Raw genomic sequence first — 14,622 nt, 5'->3', positions numbered from 1 at the left:
GCCTGCTGAATATTTTTCAAGTCCTCCTTTCCCTGTTTGCTCTCAAAATTGTACCAGTTTGAACAATACATTATAGTGTCTCTCTGACTAAGAGATGCCTGTCACCTCCCCTGGCCTCATCAGTTCCCTCCAGCCCCGACTCCCTTCCAGCCACACGGGCTGTCTTGCTGCATCTCACAAATGCCAAGCTCACTCCAGCCTCAGGGCCTTTGCCCTGGACGTCGGCCTGGGCCTCTCTACCCTCACACATGGCCCCTTTTTCCCTTCCTTTAGAGGAAGAACTGCAGCCTCTCACCTTGATGACCCATACCCCCTGCACTGTTCTATTTTTCTCCTGAAGTTTAATCATTTTCTAACACAGGAGTCAACACCATACAGCCACCTGTTTTTGTAAATCACGACAGGCCATGGCTCTGTCGTCACACAGCCGTGGCCACTCGCTATGTGTTCTCTCTGCGGCTGCTACTGTGCCGCAGCAGAAGATGGAGCAGCTGCCACTGAGAGTGCATGGCCCACAACGCCAGAAACAGTGAAGACACTGTCTGCCTTCTACGTATATGAATTAAAATGAATATATAAAAGTATGTATTCCTTAATTATCTTGTTGATCACTTGTTTCCCCCACTAAAACGTCCACTCCCCGCAGATGGGGATTTTTGTCACCTCTGTTCACTGCGTATCCTCGATGCCCAAGGGTACCTGCACACGGGACACACCCAACAAGGGTTTGTTGAATGAATGTGTGATCCACAGTTGCCCCCAAATCCGATGCTCTGATACTAGCCAAAAAGAACATCTACAAATGAAAAAGGGTTTAGGGCAAAGATCAGCCTTCAGCAGTTAGTGACCATCTGTCAAGGGACATATGTTTATAATCACCAACTAAGCACCATTTTGTTGCCTTCTTAATTAACATTAATGGAGAGAGGGAGAGAAAACTAGAAAGCGAGAGAAACAGAGAAAACCAGAGCAAGGCGGGAGAGAGAAGAGGAGGAGGGGGAGAGACTGAGACTCGCACATGCGGTTCTCCAGTGTCTCTTGTCATAAAGGCAGAACTGCCATCGTGAGGACCCCACCCGTCACCTACACTATCACCTCCTCTGAGGGTTTTCTAGACACCGCAACTAGAGAAGCCACTTGTGAGATTCCCTCAGTCTCAGCTGTTGGGGGGGTGGGGGGGAATCCTTGGGGCTCCCGAGGACAGAATTCAAGGAGTCTGTGAATCTGAATAGAAAGAAGCCCATCCTTTACTTCCCGCATTTCCACAGGAAATGGGCATTTTCTTCCATTATGAAGGGAGGCACCAAATGGCGGCAGTCTGGACAGAACTGGTAATGCTCATCGCCAACAGAAATCACATAGTTTACAGATACCACACAAATTCTTTTATGCTTTACAACTGATAAAGTGACAGGAGTCACCTGACCCACCACCAGGTCCCGTGGGTGATGTGTTATAAACTCTAAACCTACACCGCAGGTCTGTTTTTAAAAATATGTTGAGCCTCAGCTGGATGTCTCAGTTGGTTGGAGTGTTGTACCGAACACTAAAAGGCTGCAGGTTCAATTCTTGGTTAGACAACACACCTAGGTTGTGGGTTCGATCCCTGGTTGGGGCGGGAACAGGAGACAACCAATCAATGTTTTTCTCTCCCTCGCCTCTCTCTAAAATTAATAAACGTATCTTCAGGTAAGGATTAAAATCGATTCCTCTCATTCATCATTATATGGTGAGCATTTTCCCACATCCTCAAATACTCTCCTGACAGGTGATTTTTAATGACGACATGCTATTTCATCTTATGGAGAGACCATGCGGTAGCTAGCTGCTTCTTGTTGTGTTCTCTGCTTATACAAATAATGCTGGGTTGCACATCCTGATGTAAATTTTCGACTGCATTGTTGATTAGTTGGGTTAGGCTTTTTCCAAAAGGTACTAGAGAGCCAAGTGAGAAAGAAGAGACAAACCAAACATGGAAAAACCTGGGAAGGGTCTGCATATGCCGTGTTTTCCCAAACACCTGCCTGGCTCCCTCCTTCTCTGTGAAATGCCACCTCTTCCGAGGAGCCTTCCCCGAGTTCCCGGCTTAGACGAGCCCCCATCTCTGCATCACTTGTCCTCTTGTGCTGCTTTTGTCCCCAAAGGTATATCACCATGTCCCACGTTCTGCACTTGTTTACTATCTCCCACTTCCTGAGTATTTTGTTGTTTATCATCTTTATTGTTCATGTCCATCTTCCCTGTCACGTGGGATTATTTTGCGTCATCTTCGTTGCAGTGTCCCCAAACACCAGTTTTCCAGCACACATAGGTGCTCAACAAATAATTATAGGATACACAAATGGATTTTGAGGATGCTGAGAAAATAAACGAGATGTTGGGATTGTAAGCCCTCCCCCACCCCCGCACTCAGGCAAGCGGCATCCATTTGGCATCCGAGCCTGTGGATTCTAAGACACTAGGGGCAGGTGTGTCTAGACTCTCCCCATGGGTCTCCCTGCCAGTGGCTGGCAAGGCCATGAACACGGCTGTCGACTCTGCACAAGTAGATTCCAGATACTGGGCCTGCCTGTGGGTGGACGGAGCAAGCGGTGACCTAGCACAGGTCTGGGCAGGGTTGGCAGATGGCAGAGCACAGGGGCAGGGCCCAGGTGAGTCCAGGAAAGCAACAGCTCTGCCCTTGCCAGAGGAAACTCGAAGACGGCCAATTGAGTCCCCACCTTTGGCAAGAGAGGCCCCAGGGGTTATGGTGGGTGGGGCAGTTGTCTTAATTTGGGAAGAGGCCCAGACAAAGGTTCAAGCACAGGAGGTTTATTTGGGAGGTGTTATGAATCGAACCGTGTCCCCTCCCTAAAGATACATTGAAGTCCTAACCTCTCGGACCTCACAACCTGACCTTATTTGGAAATAAGATCAACGCAGATGTAACTACTTAAAATGAAGTCATATTGGAGCATGGTGGGCCCTAATCCAACGTGACCGGTGTCCTTATAAGAAGATGGCCATGTGAAGCGAGGGGGCTGGAGTGGAGGGCAGAGAAGCTATAAGCCAAGGATTGTCGGCAGCCAGCAGAAGCCGGAAGAGCCAGGAAGGATCTTCCCCTGGAGCCTGTAGAGGGAGTGCGGCCTGCTCACACCTTGGTATCGACTCTGGCCTCCAGACTGAGAGACAATAAATGTTTGTTGTTTTAAGTCACCGAACTTGCGGTATTTTATTGATGGTCTAGGCTCACATCAGGCTGAAATCGCTGGTCAGGCTTCTACCCAAAGGACGACAGTGGGATGCAAGTGCGTGGGAACTTCTGAACGCTTCTCGGAGTCAGAGGAGGCCACCAGCAGGGCGAGGGTGGGAATGGAGGAGGGACCTTGTAGCTCACACGGCATCCTTAGGTGCTAATGGAGTCTCGATGATGAAAAATCCACACACGTTTCTAACAGGAGTGCCTTTGGGGCAGAGAATTTGGCCTACCCATGGCTGCCAGTACCAGCTGCTACTCTAAATGCCTCACGTGTATCCATCTCACTCAGCCCTCTTGCCCTGTGAGGTAGGACTGTGCTTCTGGTCATTCTGCAAAGTGGAAATGGAGGCAAAGAGAGGCCAAGCGACTTGCCCAAAGTTGCACAGCAAGAAAGTGGTGGAGGTGGGGTTCCCCTCGTGGGAACCCAGACAGCCTGGCGTCTGACTCCATGCTCTCAACCACTCCCCCGAGATCGCTTCCCCCAAGGCAGCTCAGCCCTAAGCTTCTGTGACAAACATCCCCTGAAATAATGGTATAGTATCTTCTGGAAATTCATAGTTTTGCTTACACTTGCTCTCCCACCATTAAGCACATCCCCAGTGTCTTCCTCTGAAAATCCGGACCCTTTCTCTGGACGCCCAACCCAGTCCGTGACACAGTTGCACGTAGTTCTCTCAGCCCCTCACCCCCCCCCCACCCCCACTCTGCTCTCCTGAGTTCTCCAATCACCTCCCAGGTCTGTTTCACTCCCAGGAGGGTTCGTTGCCCCTCTCCTCCCGAAGCCCCCTCTCACACCAGCCTTGCTGAGCAAAAGCCAAGAGCCTATAACAATCCCCCAGCAAGCTTTGACCGATGTTTTATAATTTTTTATTTGCTTATTTTTAGGGAGAGGGGAAGGGAGAAGGAGAGGGAGAGAGACATTGATCAGTTGCCTCTCTTATGTGTCCCAACCAGGGGCTGAACTCGCAACCCAGGCCTGTGCCCTGACCAGGAATAGATCTGGAGACCTTTTGCTTTGGGAGGCGACGCCCAACCAACTGAGCCACACTGGTCACGGTGCCTTGGCCAAGTTTTGCCCAAGCTGTCAGCAAATGAAGCCCAAGAGAGAGCCCGAGCATCTCAGGTCTGCTCTCTGCTTCTAGGGATGCTATGCTCAGACAGGGGCTCTAGGAAATTGGAATACCAGTCCCTTCCCCGCATCCTTTACATTTGTCAGCAAGTTATTAGAGCAGCAGCAGAAACCTATGTTGTGGGTGGTATGAGTGGCACTCTGAAATGTGGTGACCTGTGTAGTGTGTAACATGCACAACTGCCCCTGGCAGCTCTTTTTACTGTCCACTTCCAAGTGGACCCCACCCTAAAATGAGCCATTAATCAAAAGGATAGGTTCCCTCCACTCCCAAGGTGGGACGTTCTGTAAGGAACACACGCTGCGACCGGGAGGAGAGTTCGGCCCCTCTGGGTGCAGGAGGAAGCCTGGCACTGCTTCCCCAGGGGGGGAACCTTGACCAGTGGGTCACTATCTGTGTGGGGGAGCCGCAGGATGGGCGGTAGGAAACAGGGCAGAAGGGGGTGCAGGTAGGAGTGCACATCTTTGCAGACATATTTGTAACATTGTCAAGACCTAGGACAAATGTAATGACAAGAGGTTCATATACTGTGCATAACTATTTAAAAACCACTAAATAAAATATGCTGGATGCTTGTCCTTTACAAACATACCTTCACGAGCGCTGGAAAGGTCAGGGTAAAAGCCAGAATCTGGGCATTGGGACTAGATCTTGGTGTGGGGAGAGCCAGCCCTGCCCACCCCCATGATCGTGGCCTGCCAACTTCTCTTCCCACCCCAGTTCTGTCCTGCCAGGGAGTGAAAAATCCCGCCTGCATGTCCAAGCTCCAGACACATTTGTGCCAACAGCCACCCTTAGGATGCCCTTGGCCCCTGGAGGGTACAAATGAGCGGTTCCATGGAGAACAGATGGACAAATCTAATACAAGTCCATGGAATCTGGGTGTGGACCGAGAACTCCAGAATCTTGGGTAACTCAGAGTGTGGTCTAGAAAGGGCGGGGGTGACGGTGGCACTTGGCAGACACGTCATCCTGCCCCGTGGACAGCTTACACCATGGGGAGGGACATGGCTGGAGGAGGGCCAGTGCACCCCAGTGCAGAGCCCCCGGCACAGGCCCAAGGCCATTACTCTTACCCATGTTGGGTTTTGAATCACACCTTTACGTACAGGCAGACCTCAGAGATGCTGCAGTCAGGTTCCAGACCACCCGACATGGCGTAGGTGGCAATAAAAGGAGTCATGCAAACTCTGGTTTCCCACCACGTGTAAAAGTGATGTTAATATGATACTGTGGTCTCCTAAATACAATAGCATTACATCTAAAAAAACTAGTGTACATAACTTAATTAAAAATACGTCATTGCTAAAAAATGTAAACCATCATATGAGCCTGTTGGAAAAATGGCACCAATGGACTTGCTCAACGCAGGGTCGTCACAAACCTTCAACTTATTAAAAAGGCCCAAAGTATCTGAAGCATAGTGGGCAAAGTGCAACAAAAGCAAGGTCTGCCTGTATTTAAAAACCTAAAATTGTATTTAAACACGTGCACAGTGAAAACTTACTCACCATCTGTGTGCCCTCTGGATTTCCATGTCCAGAGGGGCCCTCCCTACTTGAGTGTCTCAAGTAGTGTTAAGTAGAACACTACTTAAGACTTCTGAGGATGCCCCCCAACCCCATATTCAAGGGCCTTAGCTTCAGGCCAACTCTTCCAGAGCCGCAGTGAGTTGTCCCCGGAGGCTCAGGGTCCCTCCACTGCAGCCTCGTGAGTTGGCTGGTCCCGGAGGGCCACCTCCCTGGGCGCCCTCACCACTTACGTTGTAGAGGAGGTCAGTCCATCCTTCCATGGTGATGCACTGGAAAACAGTCAGCACTGCAAACAGGATGTTGTCGAACTGAGTGATCCCATTGTTGGGCCCTTCCCAGTAGGGCTGGCATTTGGTCCCATTGGGGCAGGTGCGGGCGGGTTCCTCTGTCCCACATGGAGCCGGAGACTCACCCTGAATGTCATCTGTGAACAGGGAGGGGAGAAACTCAGGAGGAGCTGGGGAAAACAGCTCTGAGAAAGGGGCCCATAAAGATTTTTCATTATTGGATGTTGTGGGGAAAAAAGGCTACCAGGATAAATTTATCACTAAAAAAAAAAAAAAGCCAAAAAACCTAAAAACAACAAACCCAACATCTATCTTTGTTGATCTATTCATTGTTTTCTATTTCATTAATTTCTTTTCTCTAAGCTTTATTACTGTTTCTGAATTTTCAAGATGCATTAACTTCCTTTAAAGCTATAAATTACACCCTATCTAGTGTGGCTCAGTGGATTGAGTGCCAGCCTCTGAACCACAGGGTTGTCAGTTCAATTCCCAGTCAGGGCACATGCCCGGATTGCAGGCCAGGTCCCCTGTGGGAGCAGAGTGTGAGAGGCAACCACACACTGATGTTTCTCTCCCTCTCTTTCAGCCCCCCTTCTCCTCTCTCAAACAAACAAACAAACAAATAAATCTTAAAACATTTTTTTTTAAAAAAGCTATAAATTACTTTTTAAGTGTGGCTTCAGCTGCGCCTCACAAATTTTATATATCATCATTGTTTAAATAGAATATTTGGCAATTCCCACTATTACTTCTTCTCTGACCCACGGATAACCAGGAAGTATTTCCTACAAGAACTTGCTGTATATGTCTACATATGTAGATAACAGAATGGGACCATGAGCTCCTAAACATCTATCACCAATTTGAACATTTGTCGACTCAGGACTAGTGTCCTGTTTCATCTGCGTCCCCTTCCCACACTTTGCCAGTGGAATATTTTTAAAGCAAATCCCGGACACCCTATTATTTCATCCTCAAATAAGCATGTCTCTTACTTTCCAAACACATTTAGAGTGGTCTTTTTGTTACCAGTTCCCAGCTTACTTGCACTGTGGCCAGTGGAGGATATGTTCCGTATTATTCAGTCTTTTGAAATCTGCCAAGTCGTGGGCCCTAATACAGCCAATTTTGGGAAATGTGCTGTGTGCATTGTGGGGTAGTTGGGTGCAGTGTTTTCCAGACTCCATCAGGACAAAGTTGTTCATCACAGTGTAATTCTTCTATAGCCTGCTTTTTTCCCCTTGAGATGTGCTGGGCTCAGGGAGCTGTTCTGGGGGCAACGAAGGCCATCACACACATTTGCCCTCAGGCCCAGGAGCTAAGCTTTCTCCCCCCAAAGCAGGAGGCAGACCGTGAAGACGGCACAAGTAAAGAGACACATGCCAAGGACGCCCCTTTCGCTGGAAACCAAAGACAGCTTCTCGGCAAAGGTGGGTTGGGCGCTAACAGCCAGGTCTCACCTCCAAGGGGTTGATCGGGAGGGAGGAGAGAGGCCTCTGTGAGCACACAGTCTGGGGAGCGTCTGTCATCCTGGGCATGTCCCCAGGGGACGAGAGCAGCAGCTATGAGAGGACCCTATTCAGGGAGTGACACTTTTGAAGGTTTTCAGAGAGTGACATTATCCAACAAGAAAACAGACAGCTGAGTGTGTACACTCAAGCTTCCCACTAAATGAAAATATATCTCAGTGTATGCATTCCAGGCTGTGAGCACCAACTCCCAGCCTTCACTCAGCACACGGCAGAGAAATAAGCGGGCACAGAATGCGTGACTGTAACTGGGCTTTGAGGGTCAGTTAAAGGGAAATTCTAGGTCATGGAAACTAATGCCTGCTGCTCGAGACGCAACAACCACGTCAGCCACTGGTTTCAGTGGCTGGACTTGGTGCAGGGGCTGTGATTTAATAAATACAGGATGGAAGGCAAAACCTTTCAAACATAAGGCTCAGGGCAGGGAAGAAGTTCAGTGGGCTCCCATATTCTAAATGAGAACCACTGTTTGTTGGGAACCTCCCTGCTTCCATCCACCCTGTGCCCGAGTGGGGCTCAGCTCCTGCCCCACGTCACCCCACTGAACACCGTCTCTCCTTTTTCCTGGGGCTGCAACAATTCCCGCGTGTTCGCAGCACGGGGATCATGAGCTAGTTTTCATTGCTACGAACCGGTTGCTGATGAACGCTCTTGTCTCCTGGAAGTATTTTGGAAGTGGTTGGAAAACAGGTAGAATTCAACTTTATCTTCGCGTGTCTGTGAGCCTGTAGCTTGGTGCTGGGCGCAAACAAACTGGGTTCGCGATGACGAAGAAATGCGACTGAAAACTTGCCTATCTTTAGTGGCTTCGCCGGTGGCATTCTTGACTCCGACCCCTCCCAACTCCCTGCCCACCCATCATGGAACACTCTGAGGGCTGCTTCTAGAAAAGCAACTGTCCAGAGAGTCTGAGGAATTTGGTTATAAATATATTTTAAAATTAACCTGCTGCCTGGGTGTCTGTATATAACTGTCTCTTACTCACACGCCTTATAATTTTAATCGTGAGCTTTTCAGTCAAAAATGGAGGCTTCCCACCCGCTGGTGGCCCCGCCCACGCCTGGGCACTCACAACCCAACTCAGGCCCAAGCCCGATGTCTGTCCTCTCCCCTGAAAAAGGAAAAACCCCACAAAACTACCAAATCTAGGACCCAGGAGTCCCGGTTTCTCTGCTTTCGGCTGTTTTTTCCGCAGGGCCCTGCCCTGTATCTCTCCTTCTCGAATTTCCGCCTGGTGATGAGGACAGGTGCAGAAATAGCTCTGCCTCAATTAACACCTTCTTCATCGGGGAAAGAAATAATTAGGACATCCCATATTGAGCGAACTTCACAAGCCCAGGAGAGAAGGAGACAAGAGGAGCAAGAAAAAAAAAGGAAAAAAAAAAAGCATCTCAAATAAGCCTTTCCTCGAGGGGTTTCCTTTCCTCTGGGGCGGTCTGGGGCCAGACCTGAGCCACTTGGGGTCCCGGGGCAGAGAGGTGGGGTGGGAAGCCCCACCTCCAGGACAGAATCTTTCCCCAACAAGACATGTGTGAAACCTCCTTCCCGTCCTACATGGTTCTCACTGTCCACTCTGCCATTCCTTCAGTTCCCAGTGCCCTTGACCATGACTAGCGCTGCCATCCAGCCGGCCTGTCTGCCTGAGACGGCCGGTGGTCCCAAAGGCGGAAACAGGCCTCCCTCCTTAGTCGATTCCACTTGGTTCTTAGAGACAGCGACAGAGTTTGGATGGCAGGGGAATGCACTGAACATGTATCTGGAAGCTCCTGGTCTGCGTGTGTGTAGAATGTGGGGGACACCGCCCGCCACACTTCATTCAGAGCTGAGTCCCGGGGCAGGGGTGCCTCCTGCCTGCCCCCCACCTACACTTCTTGAGCCAGCTACTAGGGGATGGCACTGGCACAGTGTGTGGAGGAGGAGGACCAGGGCCTCACTTGAGCTGGGTTCTGACTGGTTGGTGCCAACACTCCCAGTTACGTGTCTTTAAGTACATTCTGGGGGGGACCCGGAGAAGCTATCCCCTATCGTCCTACCACCCACAAAAGCAATCAGAACCTCTCCTTCCTGGCCAGGTGGTCCCTCCTACCTCCCGCTTTCGAACACAGCATGCACTGTGGCCACTGCGAGGTAATCAGGCAGAGGCCCTCTGCAACGTGTCCATATCCTGGACTTGCGCTGCCTGCTCCCACCTGAAAACACCTTTCATGCCCACCAGGAGCCGTTCCTCACCAGTGATGGACAGAAGTTGGTGAATAAATAAACACCCAGCTCCCTCACCAGTCACAGGACACGGCACTGAGGCGTGTGTCTTCCTGAGGTGCCCTGTGGGCCTGAGCCCTGGCTGTCCACAGTGGTAGTCTGCCTGATAGCACCCCTTTATGAGAAGTCTTCACCTCCCTGTATGACCTCCCCACACCTCTGATGGCACTTCCTGGGGCCATTTCCCAAATAAGTCGCTTAGGACTGGGACAGCTGCTGAGGGGAGCTCAACACAAGGCCCTGGCAACCACATCTTGGGTGCTGCTGTGCCAGGCTCACTTGCGGTGCGTTGGCAAACTTCCGGGAGAAGCAAACCCTGCTTAGCCTTTCCGGGAGTTTGTCCCCAAGGCAGGAAAGTAAGTGGGAGCGAGGTCAGAAAAAAACCACATTACGATGTTCAGACCTACCTGTCCCCTCTTCAAAGCAGGTGGTATGAAATTTTCCCATATAAAATTCTAACCCTATGATTGCAAAAATAAGGATTGCAAAAAATAGGAGAAGGCCGATCTGCAGCAGGGGGATCATCGCCTTCATGATCGACTTCAGGACGACTTGTAAACCTGGGGAGACAAAAAGAGGGGCCCCAGGGCCGTGAGCAGTCACCCCAAACCCCGCCCCTAGGACGCCTCCGGAGGGAACCCAGAGCACCAGGAGGCGGGGGAGGGGTGACAGCAAAGGAAGATGGAGGAAGGTCACACAGAGGCTGGTCGTTGTTGTAACAGGAACAGTCTCTCCTCATTGTTAAGAGCACTTTTATTTCGAAATAGTTTTTAAAGTATTTGACATATGCCGTGTCACTGGATGAACGTTTGGGCTAAAAGGAGTGGAAATCCGCTGCTTTCTGAACCTGGTGTTGGGTGGCTCTCACCCAGAGCAGGGTGCCTTTTTCTCATTTCTTTTCCACTAAGAGGGACACCTTTTTCTAATTTATGCAAACGCACCATGTGGACAAGTTGCAACTTTGCATGGGCAAGCAGTCAACATCCCAGTCCCAATCCAGAAAAACCAGACATCATTTCATTGGCTCCCAGTACAACCCCACCTTGAGGGCTGTAAAATGATCCAGAGAGGTGTCGTGATTCACCGGAGGGCACAAGAGATAACGGACGCAGGATTCAAATCCAGGTCTGTGTGACTTCAGAGCCTGTGTTAGTAACCGCTGTGCTATATATTAGGAAAGTCTATGGTTAAAATTAGGCTTCCAACATGTAACTTGGGGCTTACTTCTTGATTAGAACTTTGCATGGCCCAGATTAGCACCTCCTGATAGGTGGAGACCTTAGCAGGAGAGGGAAACTGCCTGGTGGTCCAAGGGGCTGAGCTACTCCAGGGTCCAACCTGCAAGGCGAGCTAATGGAGGCAGTGCTGCAGAGTGGTTTAGGCTCTGGACACGGGATGCTATTGGTGCCCAAGCAGACTCCTTCGCTGCATATGTGTCTGCTCTCCGGCTGCTGTGAGCGTTGGCTGCCAACGGCTCCCAGCTCCCCTCTTCTCCTCAGGAGAAGGACAACTGCCCTTGGTTGTCAAGAGCTGTCTCACCCGGGATGTTGTTGCTGTCCCACCTCCCACCCCCAGTAATTAACCAGAGAAGTGCGAAAGGCCGGCCTCCTTGACTCAAGCCAGAGGACCACTCTGGTGCTATTCACACTCCATTCCCTCGTTCCCTTCCTCCTGACAGCCCCTGCTCCACTGAAGAAGGTGCATCTGAACACCTATCGACATCTGCTCCTAGGGGACCAGACAGACCTGGTCATCTACTTAATAGCAGTGTGACCTTGGACAAGTCAAGTAGCCAGGCAGAACCTTGGTTTCTTCTACTGTAAATGGCAGTTACTAAGGTACCTCTGTCTCACGACTGAATGAGAGTTCATACCTGGCAGGGTACCTGATGTGTCAGAAGTGGTCATTAAACAGACTCTTATCAGTATTAGCTTTGGGATGGCCCTTAATTAAAAATGATGCAGCCCCCTGCTGAAATCAGACACCCAAGTAGAAATGCCTTCTTTCTACAAAAAGACCCTGCTGGTGGTCTTCAGGGAAATCCTTCTCTTTAAATCTGGATGGCAATGAACCTGAAGGCTGAACCCAGTGATATGTAAAATGGTGATAACAGCAGAACCTACCTCACAGGCTTGTTATGAGGATAGAGTTTCAAAATAGCAAATACTTAGAAAAGTGCCTGGCACATAATAATAAATATAATAATAATAATAATAGTTATTATTATTATTATTATTATTATTGAGGCAGTAGGATAGAAAAAAGCCAGTTCTATGTTTGGTTTTGTTCTCACAACTGAACCTAATCCTGACCCTGAATATAGCATCCTCCCCCCCAAAAGGCTGGAGTACAAGTGTCCCTGCAGGGAGAGTAAGCAGTGTGGAAGGAGTATGGACTTTGAAGCTCGTCATTGAAGAGCTGTAAGAACTCAGGTGGGTAGTTTAACCTTTCTGAGCCTCAGTATTTTCATCTGTGAAACAGGTTCATTGGGGACTTACAAGAATAAATTAAGATAATGTGTACAAAACTGTTTCTGCAGTGCCTGGTGCTACTCAGGCACTCAATAAATGGTAACGGTCATTGCCACCAGTGTTACGGCCCAGGCTTGGGATCACATTTGTTAATGCCTAGTCCTGCCACATCTCAGCCATGGGCCCCCTGATCAAATTATTCAGCTGCTCTGAGCCTCGGTTTCCCCATCTGTGAAATGGAGATTTCAGCACTAGCAGTGCCATATGGTTGGTTGTGAGTACTGAACGAGAGAACGTGTAGTGTTTAGCATGGCTCCTGAGACAGGAGGTGCTCAGTGAATGGGGGCTGCGGTTATGGATAGGCTTGCTTTCAGGAGCTCACCCAGACCTGAAGCCAGGTTCCTGAGGGTCCCCTGGGGAGCTTCCTAAAAGTGCGGGCTGCCCTGACACAGGCTGGGGCAGCACCCGGGGGTCCCTCCTGAGGTGCTCGGCAGAGGGGAAACTGAGGATGCCAGGGCCCTGAGCAGACCCTTTGCCAGGTTGGAAACTCACGCACTTGGGATTCCAGACACGAGCTTGAGCGGTCGCAGCACTCGAACTGCCCTCAGCGTCCGTAGATCAAACTCTGTCCCAACTGTTGCCAAGATGCTGGAAGAAAGAAACCAGAATGGAAAACAAAGGGTGGGTTTCAGGGTCAGACAGGTGGGTGGGGTGCTTGGGGCTTGATGTTTTCATTTGTTGGTTGGGTGACCACAGGCAGGGGACATGACATTTCTGGGACTCAGTTCTGTCACCTATAACACAGTGTTAATGTCACCTGCTTCACAGGATAAGAGGGGACTTAGAACAACCCCGAGCAGGTGGATGGCTGATGAAAACACAGGGTGGACTGGGAGGATTGGCAGCTTCCCCAGAGCACGGGGTTGGGGTGATGTTCAGTGCATTTCACAGCCACAGCCAGAATGGGTTGTGGGGGAGTGGTAGGCTTCTTGGGGACTGGGGCTCTTTACCAATGGGCAGGAAAGCAGTTCAGTACAATAGCCCGGACTATGTGGGTTCACATCCCAGTTCTGCCACTGCCCAGCTCGGTGACCTTGGTCAGGTCACTTCCTTGCCCCATGCATCAGTTTCCCCTTTTGTATGATGGGATAACAACAGTACCCCAGAGTACAGCACACTTCAACACTACACTTCAAACAGCAGTACACCCCAAAGAGCTGTGAGGATTAAATGAATTGACATTTGTGAAGTGGTTGGCACAGAGCCTGGCATGCAGGAAGTGCACTAAGCTACTCGTCAATAAATGGGAAGACAAACAAACCAACAAGACGCGTGGCCCTGATGCTGTTGGACCAGTTGGCATTGGCCCTAGAAGGCAGCTACAGACCCCAAGCCTTGGGTCAAAATGAGTCACTCTGGCAAATGCAGGTGAGATGAGCCTTCTGTAGAACCTCCCCCTCACAGCTGGAAAGACCCCAACCGAGACCTCATTTGTGTACGTGTTGCTGGTGAGACACAGCTCGTCCTCCTAGGGCACCCCGGGGAACCTCTCTGACTTGCTTCCTGAATGAGTCTATCTCTGAGGCAAGTGATGTAAAATGAGCCACTGTGGAGCCACTCAATAGAGAAGCCTGTCATCACAGCTGCAGACGATGGACAAGAGGTGCTAACAACCAGTGGGGAGTGTTCATGGCAACAACCTGAAGGTGTCATCAGTCTCGTGCAGGGGTCTGGACCGTACCACTCTGGCCTGCAACAACGGTACCTGCATCTCTTCATCTGAGGGCTTTCTCCAACACCGAGACAGGACCCTGTGGGAGCAGCCCACAGCCAAAGGCTGCTGGGACTGGCCGGGTCAATTCCCCAGCTCCCTTGCCCCCCATTCCAGGCTGCTCTCAGAGTTGTTCCCCATAGAGACCAATCCTGGCCACCCATCAGAATCATCTGCTCAACCCGTCATCCTTCCTTGCTGCCCCTCCTCCCACTGACATTTCCAGGGGTCACCTCCCAGATGAACTACGTGCACCTGAATTCTTGTTTTAGGGTCTATGCTGGGGCACCCAAAACTAAGACAGGGGTTGTTCCCAACTCTTTTCAAGACTTTGCCTAGAGCAGAGATGGGCATTTTAGGTTAGACTGACCTATTTTTCTACCTTCAACAAATGTGCATCTGAGT

General features: G+C 50.2%; 1 protein-coding gene across 2 annotated transcripts in view; it reads right to left on the bottom strand.

Moving 5' to 3' along the window:
* Positions 1-14,622, bottom strand: part of CACNA1A (calcium voltage-gated channel subunit alpha1 A) — a 200,112-nt gene that overhangs the window by 97,679 nt on the left and 87,811 nt on the right. For both annotated transcript variants that reach the window (XM_037145780.2, XM_037145779.2), the window contains exons 4-6: positions 13,003-13,094; positions 10,383-10,535; positions 6,131-6,324 (exon numbers count right to left, since the gene is read on the bottom strand). In XM_037145780.2, coding sequence (XP_037001675.2) covers positions 6,131-6,324; positions 10,383-10,535; positions 13,003-13,094 — 439 coding nt within the window. The remainder of the gene's footprint in view (positions 1-6,130; positions 6,325-10,382; positions 10,536-13,002; positions 13,095-14,622) is intronic.

The sequence above is a fragment of the Artibeus jamaicensis genome, unplaced genomic scaffold (assembly GCF_021234435.1).
Source record: "Artibeus jamaicensis isolate MK-2021 breed Jamaican fruit bat unplaced genomic scaffold, CSHL_Jam_final contig_3290, whole genome shotgun sequence".
NCBI lineage: Eukaryota > Metazoa > Chordata > Mammalia > Chiroptera > Phyllostomidae > Artibeus > Artibeus jamaicensis.
The sequence above is the reverse complement of the archived record's forward strand: the minus strand, read 5'-3'. Positions and strand labels throughout refer to the sequence as shown.